Source organism: Apis florea, unplaced genomic scaffold (assembly GCF_048593485.1).
Source record: "Apis florea isolate Af1SG1 unplaced genomic scaffold, ASM4859348v1 contig_3158_pilon, whole genome shotgun sequence".
NCBI lineage: Eukaryota > Metazoa > Arthropoda > Insecta > Hymenoptera > Apidae > Apis > Apis florea.
In genome coordinates, this window is record NW_028256713.1 from 5221100 (window position 1) to 5245327 (window position 24228).

The following is a 24228-nucleotide window of genomic DNA, read 5'->3' on the forward strand; positions in this document are numbered from 1 at the left end:
GAAATCGATATCGCGATATGATGATGGATATTTATTGAAATTCTTGCGCTTTGATAAATTCATTTCTTTCAAAAGTAGCCATCTAAGTATAATTTTATAACAAATGTATTCACTCGTGGCAAATTATGTCGCACAAGCATCTCGAACTTGAATAATTTTTATATATTACGTGATTAGCGCCGGTTAAACGAGAACATCGCGGACTACGATAAGATTAACACGTTTGAAAGAAAACGTGTAAGATAATCGGAAGAAGAAAGCTATAAAAATCGTTCTACAAATAAATTTATGACCAAACGAGGCGTGATTTTCCGTTTCTTTGATCAACGCCGATACTTAACATGGCGGGTGTTCAAAGAACATTGGGCGTGTTCAAAAATAGGGAGTAAAGAAACGCAATTTCTTGAAAATCGGTTCTCCCTTTTTTTTTTTCTTTTTCCGAGATGTAATCATCGCGGCGATGTTTCGAGGAAACGCGCGGGAAGATGTTAATGCGTAAGTTTGTCCCGTGGGCGCATAAAACACGTTCCAAAGCGATTAAAGTCACATCACAGGAGAGAAAGAAAACGTGAAATTGCGTGTAGCTCCGAGAAACGTGCTCACTTCGCCGAAGTGAACGAGAGAAGGTGCAGCTGTATTTTCGGTTCACAGCGCGAATGTGATCTCACTAAACAAGTGGAGCGGACGTTTAGAAGCCGTGTAAATACACGTTGAGGAGGAAGTGACGAGTAGACGTAGGTAAACTCCAAGTCACTTCGCGTTAACCTTGCTTTCTTCGCCTTCGTATCGGAATGAGTGCCATAATCTTCTTCGTCATATATATATAAAACGATACCCGAGATTGAGATAAAATCGTCCCGATCATTAGAATTAAAATCGTGGTCACAACGATCTATTTTTATTGGCTTGGTTAAAATTAACCAAAATTATACAACAATCTTCAATATCTATCCGTCGTTCAAAAAAAAGTAATTCATTTAATATTTAATATTTTATACTATAGTTTTTTTCTTTACCCATATTATATATTATTTATCATATGCATTGAATTGAATGTAGTTTAATATTTTTAATAATAGAATTTATTAATTTTGAATTATATGAATTGTTATTTATTTATTTATTTATTAATATCTTTTTTGGTTAAGATTCCATTATATATATTTCATGGTTGATTATTAAAAGCTCACGTTGAAGCTCCATATTATGGATCAATAATTTTAGCTTCGATTATGTTAAAATTAAGTGGATATGGGATGTTACGATTAATAAGAAGAAGATATCTTACAGGTTTTTTTAAATTTCTTTGAAATTTATAAATATCTATCTCGTCAGCGAGTCCGATACAGTGATGAAACGTGATATTCTGAAACAATGATAACCCTTCATTCTCACCCTTAAAACTCCCCTCCCCTCGCACAGCGTCATATCTCAATATCCTCTTTAGGAAAATGTTTCAGCGTTACTTCGATAATCACTAGCGAAATGATTGAGAGAGAGAGAGAGAGAGAAAGAGAGGCAACTCTCTATCCGATAGATGATCCTGTGTTTGCTCGAGAGGACTACACGGGTACCTACAATCAACCTGCGACGCTCGCTCGATCTGCAGGGGGATACCCACCCCTGTTCGAGTCACCATAGAAACGAAGGGAAGTGGGGGAGAGGGTGCAAAAGCCACGGGTGCTTAGAATAACGCGGGCAGACGCGTTCTAGATGGAAATGGATCCTCCACGGTATTATCAACCGGTAACAAACCAAGACACGGTGTAACGATGCGCTCTCGTAACAATCGAGACAAATTCATGACACGAATCTACGATTTCCATTGTCGCGCGGTTTAAATTAATTCGGCAAGAACTCTATTCTCTATTTCGAATATATCGTCCTTTGTTCGCAAACCAATTGTTCGCCAACCTATTTCCCTTCATTTGGCCGTATTCATTTCTCGATCGGAACGTCATTCTTTTTTTTTTTTTTTTTTCAACGGATGAAAGTTGGCGATATGCAATGAATTTTTGAACGAATCAACGTGGAAAGTATTTATATTTGCGATTTTATTTTCCCGTCCAAGACATAGGATAGAGTACAAAGGCCATTTTCTATCTTGAAAATAAGGCGTAAGTGTTCGGTGTCCACTTTAAACCATCAACCATGTGGTGTTACAATAACGGTTGAATTGTACAACTGGGACAGCTCGTATCTCTTTCCCTTCCCTAGATAAAAAAAGCTTAAACAGCGACAAAGTTACAGAAGCGCAATCGACCCAACGTGTAATCACACTCTCCATCGTTTGAAACTTTTTTACCATTTCCCCAGACCTTTTATATTTTTAATCAAAAAAAAAAAAAAAAGCAAGAGGAAAGTATAATCCAAAGCATACGTATCCCCTGATATTGCTATCCCCGATTAATTGAATATTGAATATTTCCTAATATCACGCACGATCTATGCATCGTCATTTTCTATCGAGATAAAAAATTAAAGATTCGTCGTTTTGATAATCTTTCTACTTCTAAGATTAGAACTGATAAAAATTCCTCGACGTAATCGATTTCCAATCGCACGAAAAATAAACGAAACACGCTTCGAATTCCGACACAAATTCGTTTTGATAGGATATATCAGCGACCTTGGAACAGATAGAAATTCCTCGATTTCGAACGAGTCCACAGACGCACAACTCTCTCTAATCTCATCAAGAACGAACGAAACACGCTTCGAATTATAAGTGGATGCCGCAAGATCCCTAAGAAGAGCGCAAGGGATGCCTCGCCTTGTGTCTCCGTGAAATTGCTTATCGACGAGCTCTCTCTCTCCCTCTCTCGACGCGATTTCAAGTGCACTCGGGGTGGCCGCGTATTTTTAGAAGCTGGTGTGCACACGCAGCTGGAGAGCGCAAGATCTTTTCTCCGCTTCGACTTGACTCGTGTAACATCCTCGTCACGCTATAAATGTTTTAAGGGTTTGACCTCACGGTGGGACGAATAAGAAGTAACAAGAAGGGGACAAATTTATTGGACCCCAGGACCGTCAACCCCTGGAGCCGCCTCCGTGAAATTCCAGAGTTTGTTTGTGGCAAAAACAAATCGATGGGAGATGAGCTTTTTTTTTATCTCGACCGCGACGAGCGGAGAATATATAAATAAGCGAGTTATTCGTTAGGAGGATAATGGGGATGGATGTTATTAAGTGACTATTACTGTTGATTTTCTTATTTAAGGAATGAATGAGAGTAACGAAGAACAAAATGTTGCGTTGCTTGATTTATTTTCTAAATTTGAATCGATGCGAATTTATTTCTCCGCCAAAAAGCATTTAACCAAGGGAAAGAAGAAATTTTTCTTAAGAAAACGTCCGTTTATAATGAGGATTGTAAGAGATGAATGTGAGAAAGAGAAACGACGACGAAAAGAGAAAGCACTTTTTATAAGAATAATTTGATAATTTGATAAAAGAAGAAAATAAATTTTTCTCAAGAACGAAAGAATGAAAATTTCTTAAATCGTCTTTTATAATAAATCGGCAAATTACATTTAGTCGCCGATCCAACTTCTGAGTCCTACTTTTAATCTAATTTTCGAGGAAGTTTCGGCATAAATACCGGCCATTCGATATCTACGGCAATATTTTCCCTGGAAAGGAGGGCGGTAATCTCTGGCCGGTCGTCGATGACATCTCGGTTTATAGGTCGTCCTCCGAATCTACGTGTTTTTCTTCTTTTTTTCTTCTTTTTACAATTTATACCCTCGCAAACAGATCGAATCTACAAGCTGGAATCTAGGCAGGAGGGTGAGATAAAGCAGGATACAGAGGTAATTTTGATAAAACGAGGGACTGTCGAAGAATCGGGTCGATCCTTTGGATTTTACTCGACGCTGCCAGCTTGTCGTGACTGAGATGAGATTTAAACAGATCGACGACGATTCGTCGAAATTTTTTCCTCAAAGGAAAGAAAGAGATCTTTCGCGAGGAGAAAAAGTCACGTGGGAGTTAAGGAAAAAAAAAAAAAAGTATAAAACTTGGAAAACTACTTGGAGGAAGCTTTAATTTTTCATATTTGCACGAATTTCTTGTCTACTTATCTCGGTCGGAGTTGAAAAAGAAAAAGGTTGACACGGGGGAGTGAAATTTACATTTTCTCGGACGAGAAAAAGAAAGGAAGGGAAAGAAAGGATTGTCGAAATTATTCATCGGGGATAAATTTTTTATCCCCGGACTAGCGCGTGTATAGATAGTATAGGAAGCAAAAGACAAGATGAAGTGTTTAGATTTATCATCGTTGGAATAGGTTAGCCTTGATCGACGTTGTTCGCCCTCGAGGTTACACCCTAAACCTCTGGAAACTGCCTACTCTCGACAAGGGAGCACACCGAAGAGGGGTTTCCATGACGACTACGAGAGAGAATTGTGCCGATGCTCGGCCCAACCCGAGCCTCTCCTCTCCGCCAAATGTTCACGCACACGCGCGTCCAATAAAGACCCTGAAATATTCAAATCGCGAAATTTTTGCACCCTTGATATTGTCCCGGAACTTGGAGAATATTATAGACGCCTACTCTCTCTCTCTCTCTCTCTCTCTCTCTCTCTCTCTCTCTCTCTCTCTCTCTGTCTATCTTTTCTCGTAATATTTGAAATTATAGGACATAGATTAACACAGATTTTTTTCACATTTTTTTAAGATAATTTTGCGCGATTGATTTTTCGTTTAATAATTTTAATATTCTAATTGCGGAAGAGAGAAAAATTTGAAAATGATATCTAATGGGATATAAAATGTACTTTATATGAGAAATGAAAAAACTTGGTTAATTATTTCAACCATTAATCTTTTTTAATCATTTTTGTAATCTTTCAAGAAGAAGTCATTACTTGCCCTTTTTTGTAATAAAATTTGGACACCTACAAAAAAAAAGATATATCGATCAACGAATGTATCTACCGACGTCCCATTTAAAATTCTGAAATTTCACCCTCGCGCCTATTTATTTCCCAACTATCCCGGAGAAGTTGCGAAAGTTGTTCAACCCCGGGCTTAATGGCGTCTCTGACTTACGACCAAAAATAATTCCATCCCCCCCCCGGCGATAGTAAGTGCAAATTTTCAAGCTTCGACCCAAAGTGCACTTAAGCAAATTCGTCGAAAATGCAGCGGCCGCCTTAATGAGCGTCGCTTTAATATGCGGCCAGATATTACGATCGCTGTGTATCCCCTCCTCCCCCCCAGGTTTTTAGGTTAGGTTGGCAAACAGTTTATCGCTTCAATTTTAAGATTGTGTTGGCGCAAATCCCCCCAACCAGCCCCGAAATTGTCAATAAATGCGGCAAATATCTTATCCCCGCCTCGGGGACAACTTCTAGATAAAGAACCTCTCTTCATTACGACCTTGCTACATTTTTATGAAACTTACTGGCAAATAAGGCCGGACGAATTTGAACGATATTGAATCTTATTTCAAGAATCAATTTCCTCTTCAATTGTTCTCTGTTCGATGAAATTCGAACAGAAAGATTAAGCTTGAGAATAACCATAGAATATGATAGAATAGAAAAACCATATATATTTATGTTAATTTTTCTTAAAAATCGTTTAACGACTAAAATTAAAGTACCGTTGTTACATGTCAAACGACTGAAACATCCCCGAACATCGTTTGGAAAATTACAATTACATCCATTGAAAAGAAAAGAAACCCTCCGTCGAAATCCTCGACTCATTCGACAATATTCTCGTTAACGAAACGAAGGAAATTTGCCATTACATCCGTATTTCTTTAAAAACCACCTCGTCCAAAGTGTCGAACAACCCGCTCTCGGTGCAGAAATGTCGCGAAATGTTGGTTCCGCTTGAAAGCCGAGGCGAAACGAGAGAGAGAGAGGAGGAAAAAGTCGCGTAGACGGCGTTGAATTAATGAAGACACTGCGAGGAGGAGAAGGGTTGACGTCGGTTCTGGAAACGGAGGGATCTAGAGAGGGGGGGATTGTCTTCACTCGAAAAGTGAATGAACGCGGAGAATCGGCTCCCTAAGGTCAGGGCCTGGCGTTTCGGCCCTGCGTCGAAATAAAATCTAGCAGAGTGGAGATAAAAAGAGCCGCGGCGAATTCCCGGCGGTCTGCAGCCGCGGACCGATACGAAAATAAGAAACCTCGACTAAAATTAACCGGCCGCTAAATTCTGCCCGCGCTTTCTCCCTTTCTCCTATTACCATTCTGTATACACACACACATACATTGAAGAGAAAGAAGTTTTCCGAAATTTTGGCGAATGGAGAATGGAGGATTGTTTTCGAGTAAGTGATACCCTATTTATACGTTAAATAATGGGAATAATGGAGTATTCTAGTTTAACGAGAGCTTAAACTGATATATTTCGCGTTTGAACTCGATCCTCGTGATATTTAACCGAGCCTCTAGTTTTATTTGCCGTTAAAAGAAGGCTGTGTCGCACGCTTTCGTCCCGTCTCTTCTTTCCAAAATTCTTAAGCTTGTCTACGTTTATTTTTATTCCTCCCTACACGTAAAATATGACGAGTGAACAGAAATATATATGTATATATAGAGCACAATCCCGTGTTTCAAATTATCAAAATAAAACTTGACTACGAAGTTTAAAATTTAACCAGAATTTTTAATCCTTCCCCTGAAACTTTTATTACCATCCTGAAAATTCGCAACAACCTCGCCCGAATTTTCACAATACAGCGTCATAGCCTGCATGCTCCTTCCTTCCAGAAATATCTCGTTTGATCGGATCGCAACGACGCGAGTTGGGCGGACACGCGATGCGCCGAGGAGTTTTCTTTTTAAACCATTCCATCGATTCCAGCTCTTCTTCGTGCAGAAATATTACGTGACGCCACGTGTTTCTGCTTCCCGTCACTAACAAACACGAGGCTGTATGTTTCTCTTCCACGAGGCACAGTAGCCGTTGGACGAACCTTCCGCGACCGTGTAAACACACGGTTGAAACGGATCAGGGACCGTGAAAGGGATCTCAGACACCATGATTCCGAGAACCATTTCGACCATCTCCCTTTTGGGAATAAGAAACGAGGGTTGAGATACGAGTTCTACGATGAAACGCTCGAGGGGATGGACGAGCAAATGGAGAGAAAGGTGAAGGTTTCGTTGAAATTGTTTCAGAAACTGACGCTGGGTATATGCAACATGTTTGTACAAATAGTTTTGATGACGAGGAAAATTGGAAAAGTTGATAGATTCTTTTAGAATAATATTTTTAATGAGCGTGAAGGGAGAGATGCGATTATTGGGGAAGTTTGAGATAAATGTTCGAGTGTTAAAAATGGAATGTCTGGAATGGTTTCTTGTTTAACGAGAGTTACGATCCGATTCATTTTATGTCTGCAGTGGAATTTCTCCCTAGTTTTGGATAGTTTTGATAGAAGAAAATTGTATTGATTTATTCTGAAGGATTATTTTTATTAGATGTTATTTATCTTCTGTACGCTGTTTCAACGTATATTTATTCGCGAGAAAAATTTAGATTGTTATTGAAGAAACTTTTTAACGATCTAAAAACTTAAAACTGGAATAAAATAAAATAAAAATGTAAAGAAGATAAAAATAATCTTTCTCAAATGTATCTTAATTTCTAAGATCCTATTTTAAAAAGTTTAGAAAGATTTAAAGCGGATAAAACGATGCCAAGGCCAGAATAAAGAATTAACGAGCAACACTCTCGAAGATTGTAATTTCTAAAAATATATATACCGAAGGATCTAAACTCCAAGAATATGTTAAATAATCGAACGGAAAGCGATGCATGGCAATATCCATCGCGTTCGAATAATGGAAAAAAAAAAGGAAACTCGGTAAAGTGGAGCAGGAAATCTATAATCTTCTCCCCTTTCTGTTATCGTGTATCGTATTTCCTCGTGAATATTTTCGCGACACGCGAGCCTGCTTCTCTTTCGAAGGGGTTGGCCGCGATTAAAATGGCGATCAGAGGCCAGATGGAATTCTTGCGGAACGATTATTTCGGGACGGTGATCCTGCGGGACCCGAAAACATCCCCCTGACCAGCTGGATCGAATTACAGGGCCGTATCCTGGCACCGGTTCAATTTTCCAGCTAAATATACCGGCGATGTATATTTGGCGAATTGCTTGTTTCAGACTTGTATTAGCGTTCATGTTGAAGTGTTACAAAAGCACAGTGGAATTTCGATTGAAAGCAATTGGGGAGTAGGAGGCATTGAAAATCGAGAATATATGATAAAATGGAGAAAAATATGATTCGACATTTGGAATAATTTTTGGTGAAGAATGCGATAAAAGTGGAGATAAACGAAAGTTAAAGGCGAAGTATAAGTTAAAAATATTTCGTGTATACTTTGGTATAATAATAAACTAAGTTTAGTTTTCATTGCGATCTGTAATTAATAATTGATATTGCATCATGCGATCAATAGGTTGTTATGTAAAAGTATTATATAAAGATATTAATCTCATCAAGATAATGATACTGATCGATAAAAATTTGTTGGCTCGCATAAATTATGAAAAATATCTCAGTTTACTTTATTGCGGTCATCGATATCGTACATTGTGCGTATAAAAATTATATGAATTTGATAAACAAATTACACACGCTTTATATATTGCTTTTATTATCGTATATTATGTAATTGTGCAATTAGAAAAAATTAATTAATAAAAACAGGACACAAGTGCGTTTACGTATCGTTGATAAGGATGGTGTCTATGAACACCAAGGAATTATTTGAAAATATAATCAAGAATCTTATTAATTTTGCATAAATATTATAGACAATCAATAATATGTGTATAAAATATTTGAAATATTGAATTATTAATTTGAAAAATATGATTTTGTTTTCTTCGCAACAAAAAATACTAGAGATATAAGTATTAATTTTTAATTATTTTATTAAATTGAAATTATGTATAATATTAATTGTATATATGTATTTAAAGTTATTATTCAAAATCGGGACAATGTCATTGATGCGAAGTTAGGAAACTGTTTTATCAATGAGGGACCAATAGCAGCGCTCCTCGTAAAGAACTATTTCAGGATCTTGTTTGTAGGTGGTGGCGACACATGTCTTGCTATCTGACGCCATCTAGTGTTTAACTTTTAATCGATTTCAGGTTGTGATTCAAATCTCGAAAAAATCACGATAAAAAGAATGATCGTTTAGAAAATGTTTTCTATAAGATAATAACCTACTAACATTTTCCTCATATCGTTCTAAATCTTTTAAATAAGCAAATGATTAACGACTTTCTCGTACGTAATGAAATTGATTATCGAACGAAAATATGCAATTTTAATGCAATAGCAATTGTTAATGAATTAGCCAAAATATTTGTTAATTAAGTTCAGTTATATCAGTTATAAAAGAAAAATATGAAAAACGAGCAAACAAAATAACGCAAAATAAAATAATTGTATTGGACATGCTCGAATAACATTATAGGCAAGAGACATGTCTTGTTAGAAAAGATAACTGTGTATGTGATAAATTTAAAAAGTAATATTTTTATAGTGACATACCCAAATTTCCCAGTCCAATTGCTCCCACTCTTGGTTCAGGATTATTCTCATCCTAATGTTACGTAGTCTAATGTTTCTAATTACATCTTGCACTGTTCTTTCCACAGAAAACGAAACATGTTTCTTTGGTGCACGCATGGCGTCGAACAATATTGCAAAACTATTCGAAAATTATTTGCGCGCGCTTCTCAGTTTGTTCGTTATCGCCACCTTGTGGCCATTTTCTGTATTAGACTAGTAAGAGTCGATAACATAGAGCGCTACTGCATATAAATTCAAAAATTAAATTTAAGATTCTTTTATATTCTATTATAAAGAAAATACCGAAATAAGCATTTTAATAATGATTTTTTTATGATAGAAATTAGAGAGTTTTTTAATTTTTTTACGATATTAATCACTATAAAATTACTATGATTGCTATTAAAATTGCACTATGATTACTATATCTACAATATAAAATTTTACTTCGTCATACGATTGAATTATAAACGACACATTTGTATATTTACGAAAATATTTCCGAAAATGTTGACTTCCACGAAATATGTTATTGGTACCTATGTATATATTTTGCAAAACAAAACATTGAATATTTCTTATAACTATCTAATCATAATATTTCTTACTTCGTTCCAGGAAAGATTATATCTTCGATTTGGCGCGTAATTTTAGTGGAAGGGGAAATGTCGTTTCAGCCAATTAGAAAGTCCTTAGGCAATCCTATAATGCGTAGCATCATTGTTCTGTCGAAAATCTTCGTGACGTGACGTGTTGCTGGATTAACCTGTATAATATTAACTACGCAGTATGTATTTTTATTTTTATTCAATTGATTTTTATAGAATATTGTTAGTTCCTTTTATTTAACAATCCATTGAATATTTCTAATAAGAAAATTAACTAATTTCTCGAATGTATTTTTTCTCCGATCGTATCTGTATCTGTTAGGATTATAGTTTGTTATATCAATCTTTAAAATTGAATTTAAATTCAATTATTGTTTGATATATGTACTTTCTTTTAATTTTATACATTGCAAGTTCTATTTCTTTAAATCTGTTAATTTTTTTCCAGATTACTATTAGTTGATTGCAGGATGCAGCATATGGGAATATAAAACACCATGATACGCCATATTGATTACGTCAAACAGTCAACGTATTAATTTTTCAAGAAGATTTGGTAATGTATAATTTATTTTAAGATTATATAAACGTATATATGCGGTTGAATCGTATATTTTTTCAATAATATTCGATATTCAATATACAATTCAATAATACATAATTCAATACGTAATTTATATATAATTTAATAATTTCGAAATATTCGACAACGATAAAAGGTTAACCACACTTTTTATTTAATTTGTTATTTGTGAAATAATAATTATTTAATAACTATCAAAAAATAATGAATACGCGATAAGTAATAGAACATAAATATGAAAACAAATATTGTTTCTTTTTTTTTAATCATCTTTCTCTTCTTGTATTAATGCAACTTCATTTTCAGAACATTTTTTTTTATTACGACCAAGCGCAATGTGGTCAATAGAGTCAGTGTTTGTTGCGCAATAGTATTTTCAATATATTTCAGTGTATAAAACTTCTTATTTATTTTAATTATAATAATCATTCGCGAAATTAGAATCAGTGTTTGTTCGCCTATAATAATTTCAACAGTAATATCAATAGTTTTTTTATTTATTTATTTATTTTTTTTAATATTCATTTTCGGTACATATTAGAGTCAGTGCATCAAGAAAATAAAACAATCATCTATCATCATAAGGTAACTCTTTTCTATTCATTTTATTCTTTGTATTGTTTGTACTTTTCTTATTCTTCAATATTATGAATTGATATGAAATAGATATTGTACATATAAATGTATATATTGTATCTTGATACCAATATTATATTTTATCTCTTTATGAATTTTTTATCATATTAACTTATTAGAAACTAAATTCCACAAAATATTATCTTAGACAATATATGAATCTTTTCTTTTAAGTGTGAACATTATACAATCTGAATACTAACTTCTTTTTTGAGATATCTTGATTTATAATACAATATATTAAAAAAAATGTCTTCAATATATTCGCACAAAATTATCAGATATTTCTATGATGTTTGGAATGTAAATCATCAATATATATGATTGTGAAGAATGTGATTTTACTTTTTCCAAAATTCCTTAAACATTTTATCTTCATTCTTCAATTTTCAAAGAATTCGTTCAAGGAATGAATCCTATCTACTCAATGAATTCAAATATCTTTGCAAAGATCAGTCCTCGGATTCTCATTTAAAAAAGAGAGACTTTACCATTCAATCTTTGAGGGTATAAAATTCATATTGGTATCTTGAAAAGATTTCGTACTTCCACGAGAAATAAGCTATCCGTTCGCAATCGTTGCTCAGTAATAAAGTCCACTCGTCTGGCGCGCTGCTTTCGGATTACTTCTTATTAATTCTAAAGCGGAGGCGGAAAAGCAAATACTCCCGAATTATTCATAATCCGAATGCCTTCGGGACCGGCATAATGGAAATCCATAGAGTAAAAGGCTTTCGTCGCGGTTCTGTTGATTCCTTTTTATCAATGCAATACCCTCTCCATTCCCTTCAAACGTCTGGAAAGTCGCGCGAAAACAGTCGAAAAATAATTTCGAGAACTTGGAACCGCCGCTATTATTAGCGCTTCGTGCTTCACGATTCCACGTCCAATGAGTCTCTTCGGTTTTAAAACCGTGAAATTCATATTAAAACGTTCCCTGCGAATTATTTTTCGCCATGGAAAATTATCCACTGTAGAGAAGAGGGAAAGGAGAGAAAGAAGAGAATTGCTGGACCAGACTTCGGACCGGAACAGATTTAAATCTCACTCTTCCTCGTTTATGGTCTGATTCTCTCTTTCTCTTTCTCTCTCTCTGTTTGTTGTTGCTCTGTGACGTTGCGGAAACAGCCGTGCCATTATGCGTTTCCTGCAGTTGACGTTCCATCTCCCTTCAAGACAGAGCTAATTTCCCGGATTTAATTAGCCGGCGCGTAAAGGCGGCTCCTTTTAATCGAGGATTAATTTGCACCGTTTGTATGCGTGTCTGCTTTTACATTTCCTTTTCGGTTACGCTCCTCTTTCTCTCGATTCGCACGGACCGTTTTTGGGATTGGGATATGATAGGATATGATACAGTTCATTGAGATTCGGGCTTGTTCATTTCGGGCTGTTACGAATATCGATAGTTTGAATGTTATTCGGGTTCTGAATATAATTTCTGTATTTATCGTTAAGAGGTTTAAACGTTAATTGGAATTACTTGGTGTTACATTGTATTTAAAGTTACTATGAGATTTCGAATTATATTAAATTGGATAAAATGGTTCTATATTCAAATCGGAATCGAAAACTAATCTAGATTCGGTTATATCGATGTTAGGTTTATCAAATCGGAGGCTAATCGTAGAATAGTTAAGATAAGTCTTCGAAATGGGAACAGGATTAACCTCGAGTCTAATTATCTTCGTTCTAATTTCTGATTTATTTCATTTATGTGAAAACAAGAGAAAAATTTCAAAAATTCAATTACGTTCTTTTTTTTATTCATTTTTCATGTCGTATAATAATTAAAGGAGAATATTAATTATTTCCATGAATAATTTTGCCGTTTATGGAAAAAACATATTCCAAATTTTCTTTTAAATTATTTTCCATCCTTTTCCCTATTAAATATATTTTTCACATTTGTAACGTTTGTAACGTTAGTTAACCAAGCTAATGAAAAAATCATGTGAAAATGAATTCTATCTTCATTAAACAAAATTACGACCAAAACGTAAAACGACGATCGTGCATCGAATGATGGATCCGAATCGTCCGATTGAATTTTTTAACTAAACAGGCGTGTGCGCTGGAATTTATCCAATCCGCAGATTAGATTGCTCCTGCGGTTCTCCCATCCCGATACGGGCGTCCGCCGAGATTATTAAAACATTCTCCGTTATTAATCCGCCCCGTCACTCGAGACCCCCGTCGACGAGCACTTTTCCCGCATTTCCCACAGGTTTCTCTCCCTTTCTCTCCTCCCCCGCGCTTTCGATTCTAATTCAATCACCGCGATTCTCCTCGAGAACTCTCCCATCCCATCCCCCCGCGAGTTTTCACCCTCCAATGTCATCGGGGGAGGCGAAAAAAATCCGTAGAGGCTCGTATAAATCCTTGTCCGATCTTTTTTTCCATAGAAACGCTTTGAAACGATTATTCGGGACGAATGATTCGCGAAATTCCGCGGGGTGTATGCGTATATTCATATTTTCTTGGGGGTGAAAGAGGAAGCACGGGTCAGAATGGGGGAGGGAAGGATTGTTCGCCGAGTCAGGAGAAAGTCGAGGGTTGTAAAGTGGAAGTTTTACTGGAATATTGTGGGGTTTCGAGAGGGGATGAAAGTAAGGGGATGAAATTCTGCTCGTGATTGGAACGCTTCTCGGTGGGGATGTGTTCAAGGGGAGGAAAGTTTGGCGGGAAGGAAGTGGATTCGACGTTTTTACGAAGTTTCGTAAGTGTGGGAAAGCGTGAAAAGATATCAGCTTCGTGGTACAATAATTTTGCAAGGAACAGATGATTATTCCAAGGGAACGAAGTGAACCTTTTGTTATTTCATCTTGTTGTTACAATGCGGATGTTTATTTTCTACGCGATCGGTATTCATGAGCGTGCCTCAGAATATGATTCTCAACCAGCTTATTATTTCGAGAAAAATTTTAAATATAGAAAATTCCTCCGTTCGATTTTTCGTGAAAAATTTATCCAAGTGAGAATAACGAAGATTATACGTCATTCGAGCTCGAACGTGCTCGATTAATTTTTACAACGCAGAATAATCAACTTGACGAATATTCTCTTACTTTCTGCTTGCATATACCAATATCTCGTTAAACGTCAACTCGAGTAATTACTCTACTGTTAGAACATCATAAAAATTCCTCGTTTTACGAACAAATTCGTCCTGGGATAGGATTAAACTATACACCACGAGCAAAACACGCTCCCTCCTCCCCCCTCCTCCCTAAATACACGTGACTGAATTGTACAACCGAGAAAATGTTTCCAATTCCAAAGAATACCCTCAGAATTCTCATTGTCCAAAGGCGACATTGCGACCCCGAGTCTCTCCTCCCAAGCCCCTCTCGACTCGTATACGACACGGAGCGAACAAGAAGCGGGCGTAACGAAGTGCAAGTGGCAGAAATTCAGAGCAGGCGCAAGCCGGTAGCCGCGAGGATGGCGGAGGAAGGCGGAAAATTGCAGGTCCGTATTTCGCGCTTGTCGACGGTGTAATTAACGAGCGTCACGTCGAAATTACGTCTCAGAGGAGGAGGAACGATGCCGTGCTGCGATGCTCTTCAGGGGGTTGGTGTCTCGTGCTAATTTTATCCCCCCCCCTTCGTCGAACGCATCCCATCGGCCGCCTTTGTGACGTTGATCCTTCTCCCTGGAAGAAGCACCGCCAGGAGAATCCCTTCTCCCCTTGAATAGACGCTCCTTAGAAGGATCGGCGAGAGCTGATGGCAATTATTTTCTTACCTGTCCCCCTTTTCCATCAGCCATCCCTTAATTATAAGAGTCCTGTAGAGGCAGTTAACCAGATCGTCGAACGAATTTCGACGGTTTCGTGGCGACTTGGAATCGAGGGGAAGGACGATCGCGTAAATGGCAGGGTGCAGGTTTGAGTTTCGTCGCACGTATCTTAATCTCGAGGAACGATCGTTGGCCACGTCCAAGTAAGATCCAAGTAATTCGAACGGTGTCTTTCGGTTTAAACATTCCGTATGGAATTGGCTTCTGATTGGATTTCGTTTTTTTTTTTCTTTCATTTTAATTAAAAGAGTTATTTTTTGCGGTTGCTCGATAGCAGTTAGATCATCGAGATCGAAGCGGAGATCGTGTTTTTTGGTAAATTCGATGATGTTACAAATTGGTGGAGTGGACAAATTAGGAGTTGAACAAATTAGGTTTTTCCTTCTGCAGTTTTTTGTAGTTTTGTGTGCGAAATGGGATTGCGAAAAATGAGGAAGAAAAAGAAAAAAAAGAGAGAAAGGAAGATTAGGTATTTTGCTAATGGATTTCTCAATGAAATTAAGCAACATCTTTTTTTCTTTTTATCTTCTCTGTGAGGCTTCATAAACATGCATAATGGAAAGATATCACAATGTGAACGATGTCTCAGGCTGTCAATTAAATCCAATCTAGAGATCTCTCCTCCATGTTTCTTAATTATTTAGTCGACCAATTAACATTCCATCGTCGCTTACCAACTCGTTAAATAATTCGCTGATTGCGTATTATCGAAACGTGTCTCCTAAAATTCCATACCGAAATTCCCATACCGAGCAACAAGATCCTCGATTATCTAACAAATTCATCTTGCAATCGAATCAGAAATTTCGATAATTTGCTGTTCGAAAGAGGGAAGGAAAACGATAAAGGCTTCCACTTTCGGTTCGTCACGAGCGTTTAATTCATCGAGAGATCGGTGGCCGAATGAACGAACTTCAATTCCGTTTCCCCGAGAAAAATCCTCTTAACGATGATAGCCAGACAGAGACTTTTTCAGCACGGGCAAGTGTGATTTCCTTCCGTTGAGGAACCGCCTCGTGTTTCTGTCGGGTTTAAGGTCAGCCATTTTTCCGCGACAGACCGGTGGACGTAAGAGGATTAAGCCAGTTTTCTTGCCGGAGGATTTGCCACGTTGCACAGATGCTGCTTGTTCGCCATTTTTGCTCCTCTCCCTGCCATTTCGCGGGGAATTATCCTCGACGAAATTAACGAAGGATTTATTTACTCCCGAATTACTTTCCGAATATAATATTTTTAGTCAAAGCGAATTTTATTTGCTTTTTGCTCGATCGAAGAGAGGGTCTTCGTTTCTTTTAACATTTTTCGGAACGAAGGGTTGCGAGGATGTTTAAAACGAGGCTATTTTATTATTTAATTTTGGAGGGAAACTCGAGTGATGGGATAAAAATTGTAATTTGTAGAACATGAGAAATCTTCCAGCCAATCGAACAAATATTTCGTAAGAGAATGAGGACACATAGAGAACTAATTGTAAACCTTATTCGACATTTCACACCACCGCACTATTTTCTTTTATTTCATTCATTTCAATCACTAGATAGAAAGTTAATCGTATCAAATAGCATCGTAATTAATGTTAAAACACGTTGCACAAAATAATGGAGCAAATCGAAATACCGCGTGCGTCTCAAATCGCAAAGTAAAATTGCACCTAAAATTCCCAAGTAAATCAAATTCCGTTATTGTTGGCGGTGAGAGACGATTGGAACAAGGGAACAAATAGCCGCGTATCGGAAAAGAGTTTCTCGGGAAGGAAAATTACATCCGTCCTCATAGTTCGCTATTACCATCCACCACCGCCTGCGCATTCGAACCGAATTAGAAAACTTTTCGCGTGATTAATCCCGAAAGGGTAACTTGGAAACGATCGAAGAACGGTTCGAAATTAAAAGTCCCCTCTCTCCTCCCCTCCCTCTCTCCTTTCGATCTTGATATATTAATCATTCTTGGGAAGCAAACGCTTCTCGCGGTTTCCGCGTGTCAAAGACGAGCCTCCTTTTGTTCAACCTTGCTCAAAAGGGATTAGATTAATATCGTGGAAGCTCGATATGAGAGAGAGAGAGAGAGAGAGAGAGAGAGAGAGAGAGAGAGAGAGAGAGAGGAGGCAATCTTTGAGCAGGTTTCGAGGGACCAGGCGGATTAAACGGATGGAGATTAAAAATTAGGAAAGTGTTGCACACCCGTTGCAAGATGAAAACTTCTTCCGTCGAATTCTCCACGCCGGGAACTATTTTACGCTCGTGCAACGGGAGGCTGGTTTCAGTTAATTAAACGTTACGATTCTCAACCTGTGTACTCACAATGTGGGGTATGCGGTGTGGCGTGTTGGCGTGGTAGGTCAACCTGAAACGAGAAACGGAACGTGTTTCGTTAGTTGGAGATTTTTCGTTGATGGTTAGTTTATTTATTTATTTATTTTTTTTTTTCATATATAATTCGTTTTTCTGAATTGTTTTCTTAAGAAGGGGTAGAGCCGGGGTATTCGTTATTTCAGTCATTGATGTTATTCCGTTTCTCTTCCGACAAGCAGCGAATAAGTTTCACCTTGGAGAAGGGGCGAAGTTTACATTTAATTAATCATCTTGTACATCTTCGCTCGTTTGAAGGATCGTTCTTTGATGTTAATTATGAATATTCTTGGACTCGTTAAAAGTTACGAAATTGTGTCTTTCGCTTGTTCCACGATACCTCCCTATCTTTTAACACGCTCTTTAAGAGCAAGTAAATACCCGTGTAGCCTGAAGCTACCATACCTCGAAAGTATACTCAAACGGAACATACCTCCTCGTTACGTTCTCCTTCTTATATATTTTCCTCTTCTCGAAATCTTCTTCTCGGTATATACGAATATATTTTCATATTTAAGGGAAATATATAATACCGTTTCATACTTCTTCACGCACCAACCTTTTGAATGTGTCACCTATTTCTCTTCTTAAAGAAGCACACGCAATATAATTGTCCCAACAAATAACGAAGATTCTTCTCACAGATTGCAATTCCAAAATTCGAACGAAGTCGATCGTTCATCAATTTTTATTCGTTCAAAAAAGAAACAACTTCCACCATACAATCTGCGATCACGGCACATAATCGAAACCTAATTCGAAATTTAATTATTCGAATAATTCTTTCACAATAATGCATTTTAACCTGTATGCATTTTAAGACAAAGATCTATCGCCACGTTTTATCTAGATTCGATTTCAAACGTGTCATCACCCTCGATAATAATCCTATTCAAAAACCAAACGGTCGAAGATCTCTCGAAGGAAAAGGAGAAGGAGGAAGAAGAAGAAGAAAAAGATTCTCACGGGATCCATTTTCATTCTGGTCGCGCGTTTCGAAAATGTTGCAGGGTGAGTGGACGAGCGAGCGGGTCGTCTCGCTCTCGAAATTTGAAGGGCGGGTTTCGATTTAAAATGGAAATGGAGATCGGCGGGGCGCGAGCCTCGGCGAAAATAAACGATGCCCGGGCGTAAATTACGAGGCGAGGAGGGGGAGGAGAGGATTTCGAGGCAATTTCGAGAATCGGCGGGCAAAACGTTGTTTCGACGCTGATCGATATTTAAAGGGGTTATCGAACAAGGGACCACGATTGATTGTCCACCGTTGGCGGATTTGGTTTCGCCTTTTTTCGACTCGCTCTTTGAATTTCTCGCGCCTCCATTTCTCGTGTTTTTTCAAAGCTTCGCTTCGTTCTAATTGTGATTTGGATCTTTTTGGAAGAAGGTCTCGAAAAGTGTCGATTTGATCGATCGGCTTTTTGTTTCGAGCGTGTTTGAACGAGGTTGTATGAGAGAGATTCGAATTTTCGTGTATACGAATGAAATTGTGAAGATGTTTTGGAACGAGGGGGGGAGCAGAAAAATTAATCGAAGAAAAAGAATGCATTTTGCAACTGAATCCGATTCGACAAAAGAAAATTATCTTCAGGAAGTTTTTACTTAGGAGGTCGAAAGGATTTTAGAATTATTCTTAGGTTTCTTTGAGAAAATAAAAAATTGTATCATGGTCTTTTCTGAGACCGTTCTCTATGAAGAAATCTTGTTAGGGGTTGAGGATATACGTGGCACATTTGGAGGACGACGAAATGTAGATTTTTTTGGAAAGAATCGTTCGAGAAACGAAAAAAATAATTTCAAGGATACTAATAATAACGAAATCCTCTTAAGATTTCCATTATTATGTTTTTAAAAATAACATAGTCTACCTACAAATCATCTTCCTCTTATCCAATTCATCGGACAATCCGGAATTTCTTCTTCTTGTTGAAAGAGCACGTAGCAAGAGAAGGAAATGACATTTCCATGCTTGTCTGCACAAAAGACAAGGTGAAAAGAACAGGCGTGAAATTCAATTTCACCGATGGCGAGGTAACATCGTGAAAACTTAAACAAACGGCAAAAAAGGGGTTGGGAAATCGAGTTACTACGACGTTAATCGGATCCATCGCGCTCAAACAAATTACATCCATTCTATTAACGCTACATATACATATATTATACTTGCAATACGATTAACGAGCTCGATTGAACAGGCGTTAAATCGAATCGACGGAGGAATGTGTCCTCTCTGAAAAATTCAAGAGAAAAAGAGAGAAGGAAAGAAAAATCGAGAAAAAAGTCGATCGATACCGGGCAGAAAAAGACGAATAGTGAAAAATGGCGGAGATCGAGGACAGTCGAATAATGAATCGTCCGCGTACGTATCCTTTTTCGAGTTGGAGTGTGCGCCCGTTTTGGGAAGAAAGCGTTGTGTAAAAATCCACGTTTCTGCAAACATGGTTCGAATTACTAAACCGGTTGATGAATCTGATCGCTTACAAGTCGCGGATACTCGTTCCTCTTGTTTCATTCTCAGTTTTATTAATCGAGTTTCTTCTCGGGAAGGAAGGAACTCTTTCTTTGGAGGGAAGGGAGAGAGGATCGAATGATGGATCGATGACGAGAGAAACATAGAGCGTTGCATTTTACATCAGGCTTGGGAAAACGGGAGATTTTTAATCAGGGGAATAAAATTCAATGGTGGAACATCAAAAGGGAATAATCTTCCATCGTTGTGAGACTAACTTTCATTAAAATTCTTGAAGGAAAGATCCGTGAAAGAATGAAGAAAACTCACCCCTCCCGTAATCATCCTCTTAGAACTTCTAATCAACCAATTTCCTCCTTGAATTCAAATTGAATAATTCAATTTCCCCTGCAATTTTCCTCCTCGTAATTCTATGCAATTTTTCTAATTTCATTATCCCAAATTATTTATACATACAAATGGCCGCTTGTAAAATTTAAATTCTTCTAATTTTCACGATTTATACGAAAAAGTTTCCAAAGATCATCCAATTCTTCTTTTTAAAATCATTTTAAACAGCTAGAAAAAATTCCCTTGCAATTTTTCTAATTTCATTATTCCAAATTATTTGTACATAAAAATTTGTTCAAATGGTCGCTTGTAAAATTTAAAATCTTCTAATTCTCACTCATTTATACAAAAAAGTTTCCGAAGATCATCCAATTCTTCTTCTTAAAATCATTTTAAATAGCTAGAAAAAATTATAAAAAACATTATACGTAGAATAAAATTCGAACGATTAATTCAGAATGTATATAATATAATATAATAATAATAATCATCATCGCCCCCTAAAAGATCAAGATCTCGTAAGATCGACGCAAGAAGAAGACCGAACGATTCCGCTCGGGGATGAAAAGGGCGATTTCCGGCCGAGCTCTGAAGAACCGTAAAGCAATTACTTTTAACTCCGTTTCGTAATCGATTGCTTAGCTGGCGGCCACTACGTGACCTGTGTCGTCGCGCATACCCGTTCACCTACGAGGTGTCTCACGTCCCCCTCGTATTTCTGTATCGCTTACCAACCGCCTTCCGTCTTATCGAATTCCCGACGCGGCTCGAGCCGGCTACTTCCGACCGATAATAAAATCCGGAACTAATATCCGCCAGGGCTGCGTTCCTTCGGGATAGTGTATCGATCACGTCGTGCAACGTGACAATGGACACGTGAAACGTGTTGCTCGTGCGCAGGAAATTCGAGAATTTATTTTTATTATTATATCTGCGGGTTGGATCAGGTCCAGCATCCAATTCGAGAAAGAATTGGAATTGTTTAGGAAATATCTTTATCCTCTCGTGGAATTTAATTTTGAAACTATTGGGAGGAAGGAAACTTTAAGTTTCGATCGATAGTTTGATATCTCGAGAACGAACACGAGACTAGTTAATCGAGCCGTTTAACATTTTTCACTGGAACGGGACACCATCGTAAGTTTACTACGATTTCTCCTTCCATTCAAGTTGTTAACCGCGTTGTCGTTTTGCGAAGTTTCGACCGGACGCCATTACGCCGCGACAAGCTCAACGTGGTTCCATTATTACCCCCGCGTATCTCCTTCAATCTTCTGCGCTAATTACTTCGATACTTGCAGATATTGATGAACATCTTTGAATCGATGATCTCGTACAATTTTGCACCGATCATTTCCTGCTTTAATTAAAAATAATAGACAAACAAAAAAAAAAACCCATTAGACATCATCAGAACTGATTTTTCTCGAGCAAGTAATCGCACGATACTTACGATTGAAGAGAGAGAGAGAGAGAAAGAATTTTCCAATTACACACTTCAAATTCGATCGTACGATGTTTTTAAAGATGTTTAGAAAATTCTTTCGGCAAGAAATCGTTGGAGAAGTTGGAATGGATAAAATAATATGCTGGATAAAAAATTTCTCTCTCTCACAGATGCGACCCGCTGCGTCTGTAATTACATCGTGGTGAACCGTGGGGACGGCCGTGTATTTATGCGGTAATGGATACGTACACGGGCCACATACTTGTCCCGGATAATGGCGTCGCGTGTACGACGGGGCTTGGAGAGAACGTGGCGATACGCGGCGGATAAAGTCTGCGGTCGCGTCGCGCTGAAAAATTCATCCGCGGAATCGGAAACGTTGCGCGGGAATAATAATTCATCGCTCGTGACGGATTATTATACGACCGAGGCATTCACGTTTTCATTTCAGAGGGTGCAACGAAGATCGTGCTCCTCCGGAACAGTCTTTCACGGGACAGAGCCTTCCGCGGAGTTTGTTTCTCGAAGGTATCGTTGAAAGGGAGCACGTGGACTCTTAGATTTTTTTTTTTTTTTTTTTTCATGAATGAGATTCGAATGATTAAGGGATGGTTCGAAATCATAGATCATCATTTTCATCATTTTCGCTATTATAATCGTTCCTTATATTTTATATTTAGGTATGAATTAAATTGAACGATTATGTATTAATGTAATTGAAATGATAACGCGAAAAGAAATTAACGTTGTGAAGATTCTTCTGAGAATCTAGAAAAGAAAGAAAGAATGAAAATAGAATCGAAATAGTTAACGCACGTTACGTGGTCGTGCACGTTCGTTACAATCAGAATTTTCATGTATGAAATTACAGTTTTGTTAGGCAATCAATATCGTTGCAACCGATACCATCAATCATTAATTTGTCCAAACACTAGAACCATTTTTTCGCAAACCAGTCTATATTTGTATCTCGCGTATCTATCGCGTATAACAATCAACCGAATTGTTCCATTTCCCATCATTCCATGTGCTTCGGTTTCCCGCTGACGAATCAAATATTTGAACTCGAATCAAATATCGAAAATTTGATGCCACGTTGCAAAAAAAAAAAAAAAATATGGGATAGAGAGAGGGGGGGGGGTGGGGATAGAGAAAAAGGAACATCACTCCATCGTAAATTGGCTTTCCAACGATTCTGTTTAACTCTGTACTCATTGGTACGGGATCCAAGTCCGTTGTTATGTTCGTGCAGACGTTCGTGTACGTGGTTAATGGATACGCGTCCCGTAAATGTCCTGGTTAATGGCGGCGCGGATTATCGTGCAATGGCCATTTGGTCATTGTGTCGTATCATGAGAGAGAGAGAGAGAGAAAAAAAAAAGAAAGAAAAAAAGAAATTCGAGATATAACGCAATTCCATCTACTATTCATAATCACGTGCTTGTAATTTTCATTTCGCAAAGTTGCTCGTAATGCGTTAGTAATTTCAGAAATTTAGGTTAGTTTTCGCGGGAAGTTTGAAATTGAAATTGTAGATCGCAACATTGTTTTCGATCGAGGTTAAATAAAGTTGTGGCTGATCGTTCATTATTTCAAAAATTAACTTTGATGGAAATTTCAATCGTGAAATTATGAAATCCATGTGTTTAGAATTTAATTTGATTGTAAATAATATTTCGAATTGAGAAATTTGAATCGTGACGAATCCTTTTGTGAAGATCTATTTTGAAGTTGTTTAAATAGAACAAAATATTCTGATAATCTTATTATACTTCGACACTCCAAACGATATTTCCAAAGAATCGTTCAACGGATTAATCAATCGGATTTAACTTATTTCGCAATCGATAGAGATTAACCGATGCAAAGTCGCAATTACGATCTCTCATTGCGGCGTGAAAGCCAATCAGAGTCCAACGGTGCAGAAACGCGGCAAATGGTGATCTCGAGGAAATCCTTGTGTCCCGAATAATCTCTCTCTCGTAGATCCTTCGAAGAATCTCGTCTGAAACGAAGTGAATCCTCGTTGGTGTTCGATTTTCTTCTTTTATTTTTTTTCTTTTTTTTCTAGATCGTTGAGACAAAACGACGAAGCTAATCTCGATATCTTTGAGGTTGAGAGGCGGATGCAATAATAATGAAACCTCTCGAACGATTAGGGGGTGAACAGGGCGTGCATATCGTTATCACTTCCGCTCGATCGCGTATTACAGCCTATCGATATTTCGCTGATCGAGGCTGGAATAAAGTGGAAAGTATCGACGATAAGGTTTGAAGGTGCTTTGTGATAACCCTTGTTGTCGCGTGGTGGCCATCGATTAATCGTTAAAGAGCGCTCTGAACCGTGACACAAATTATTCGAGAATCGAAGAATTCGTTGAATGATTCATTTTGATTTTTCTATATCTCTTTATTCTTTCGATTTAACTTACTCTTTATTTTTTTCTTTTTTT

General features: G+C 37.5%; 2 protein-coding genes across 2 annotated transcripts in view; one reads left to right on the forward strand and one right to left on the reverse strand.

The window, feature by feature from the left end:
• The window catches only part of LOC100868187 (RNA-binding Fox protein 1), a 305806-nt gene that overhangs the window by 177572 nt on the left and 104006 nt on the right, over positions 1-24228 (reverse strand). The window contains exon 3 of the mRNA XM_012493722.3: positions 17484-17526. The gene's annotated coding sequence lies outside the window, so the exon portion shown is untranslated. The remainder of the gene's footprint in view (positions 1-17483; positions 17527-24228) is intronic.
• LOC105736924 (uncharacterized) overlaps positions 10066-24228 on the forward strand; it is an 89592-nt gene continuing 75429 nt past the window's right edge. The window contains exons 1-3 of the mRNA XM_086909690.1: positions 10066-10093; positions 10694-10722; positions 11291-11334. Coding sequence (XP_086765816.1) covers positions 10066-10093; positions 10694-10722; positions 11291-11334 — 101 coding nt within the window. The remainder of the gene's footprint in view (positions 10094-10693; positions 10723-11290; positions 11335-24228) is intronic.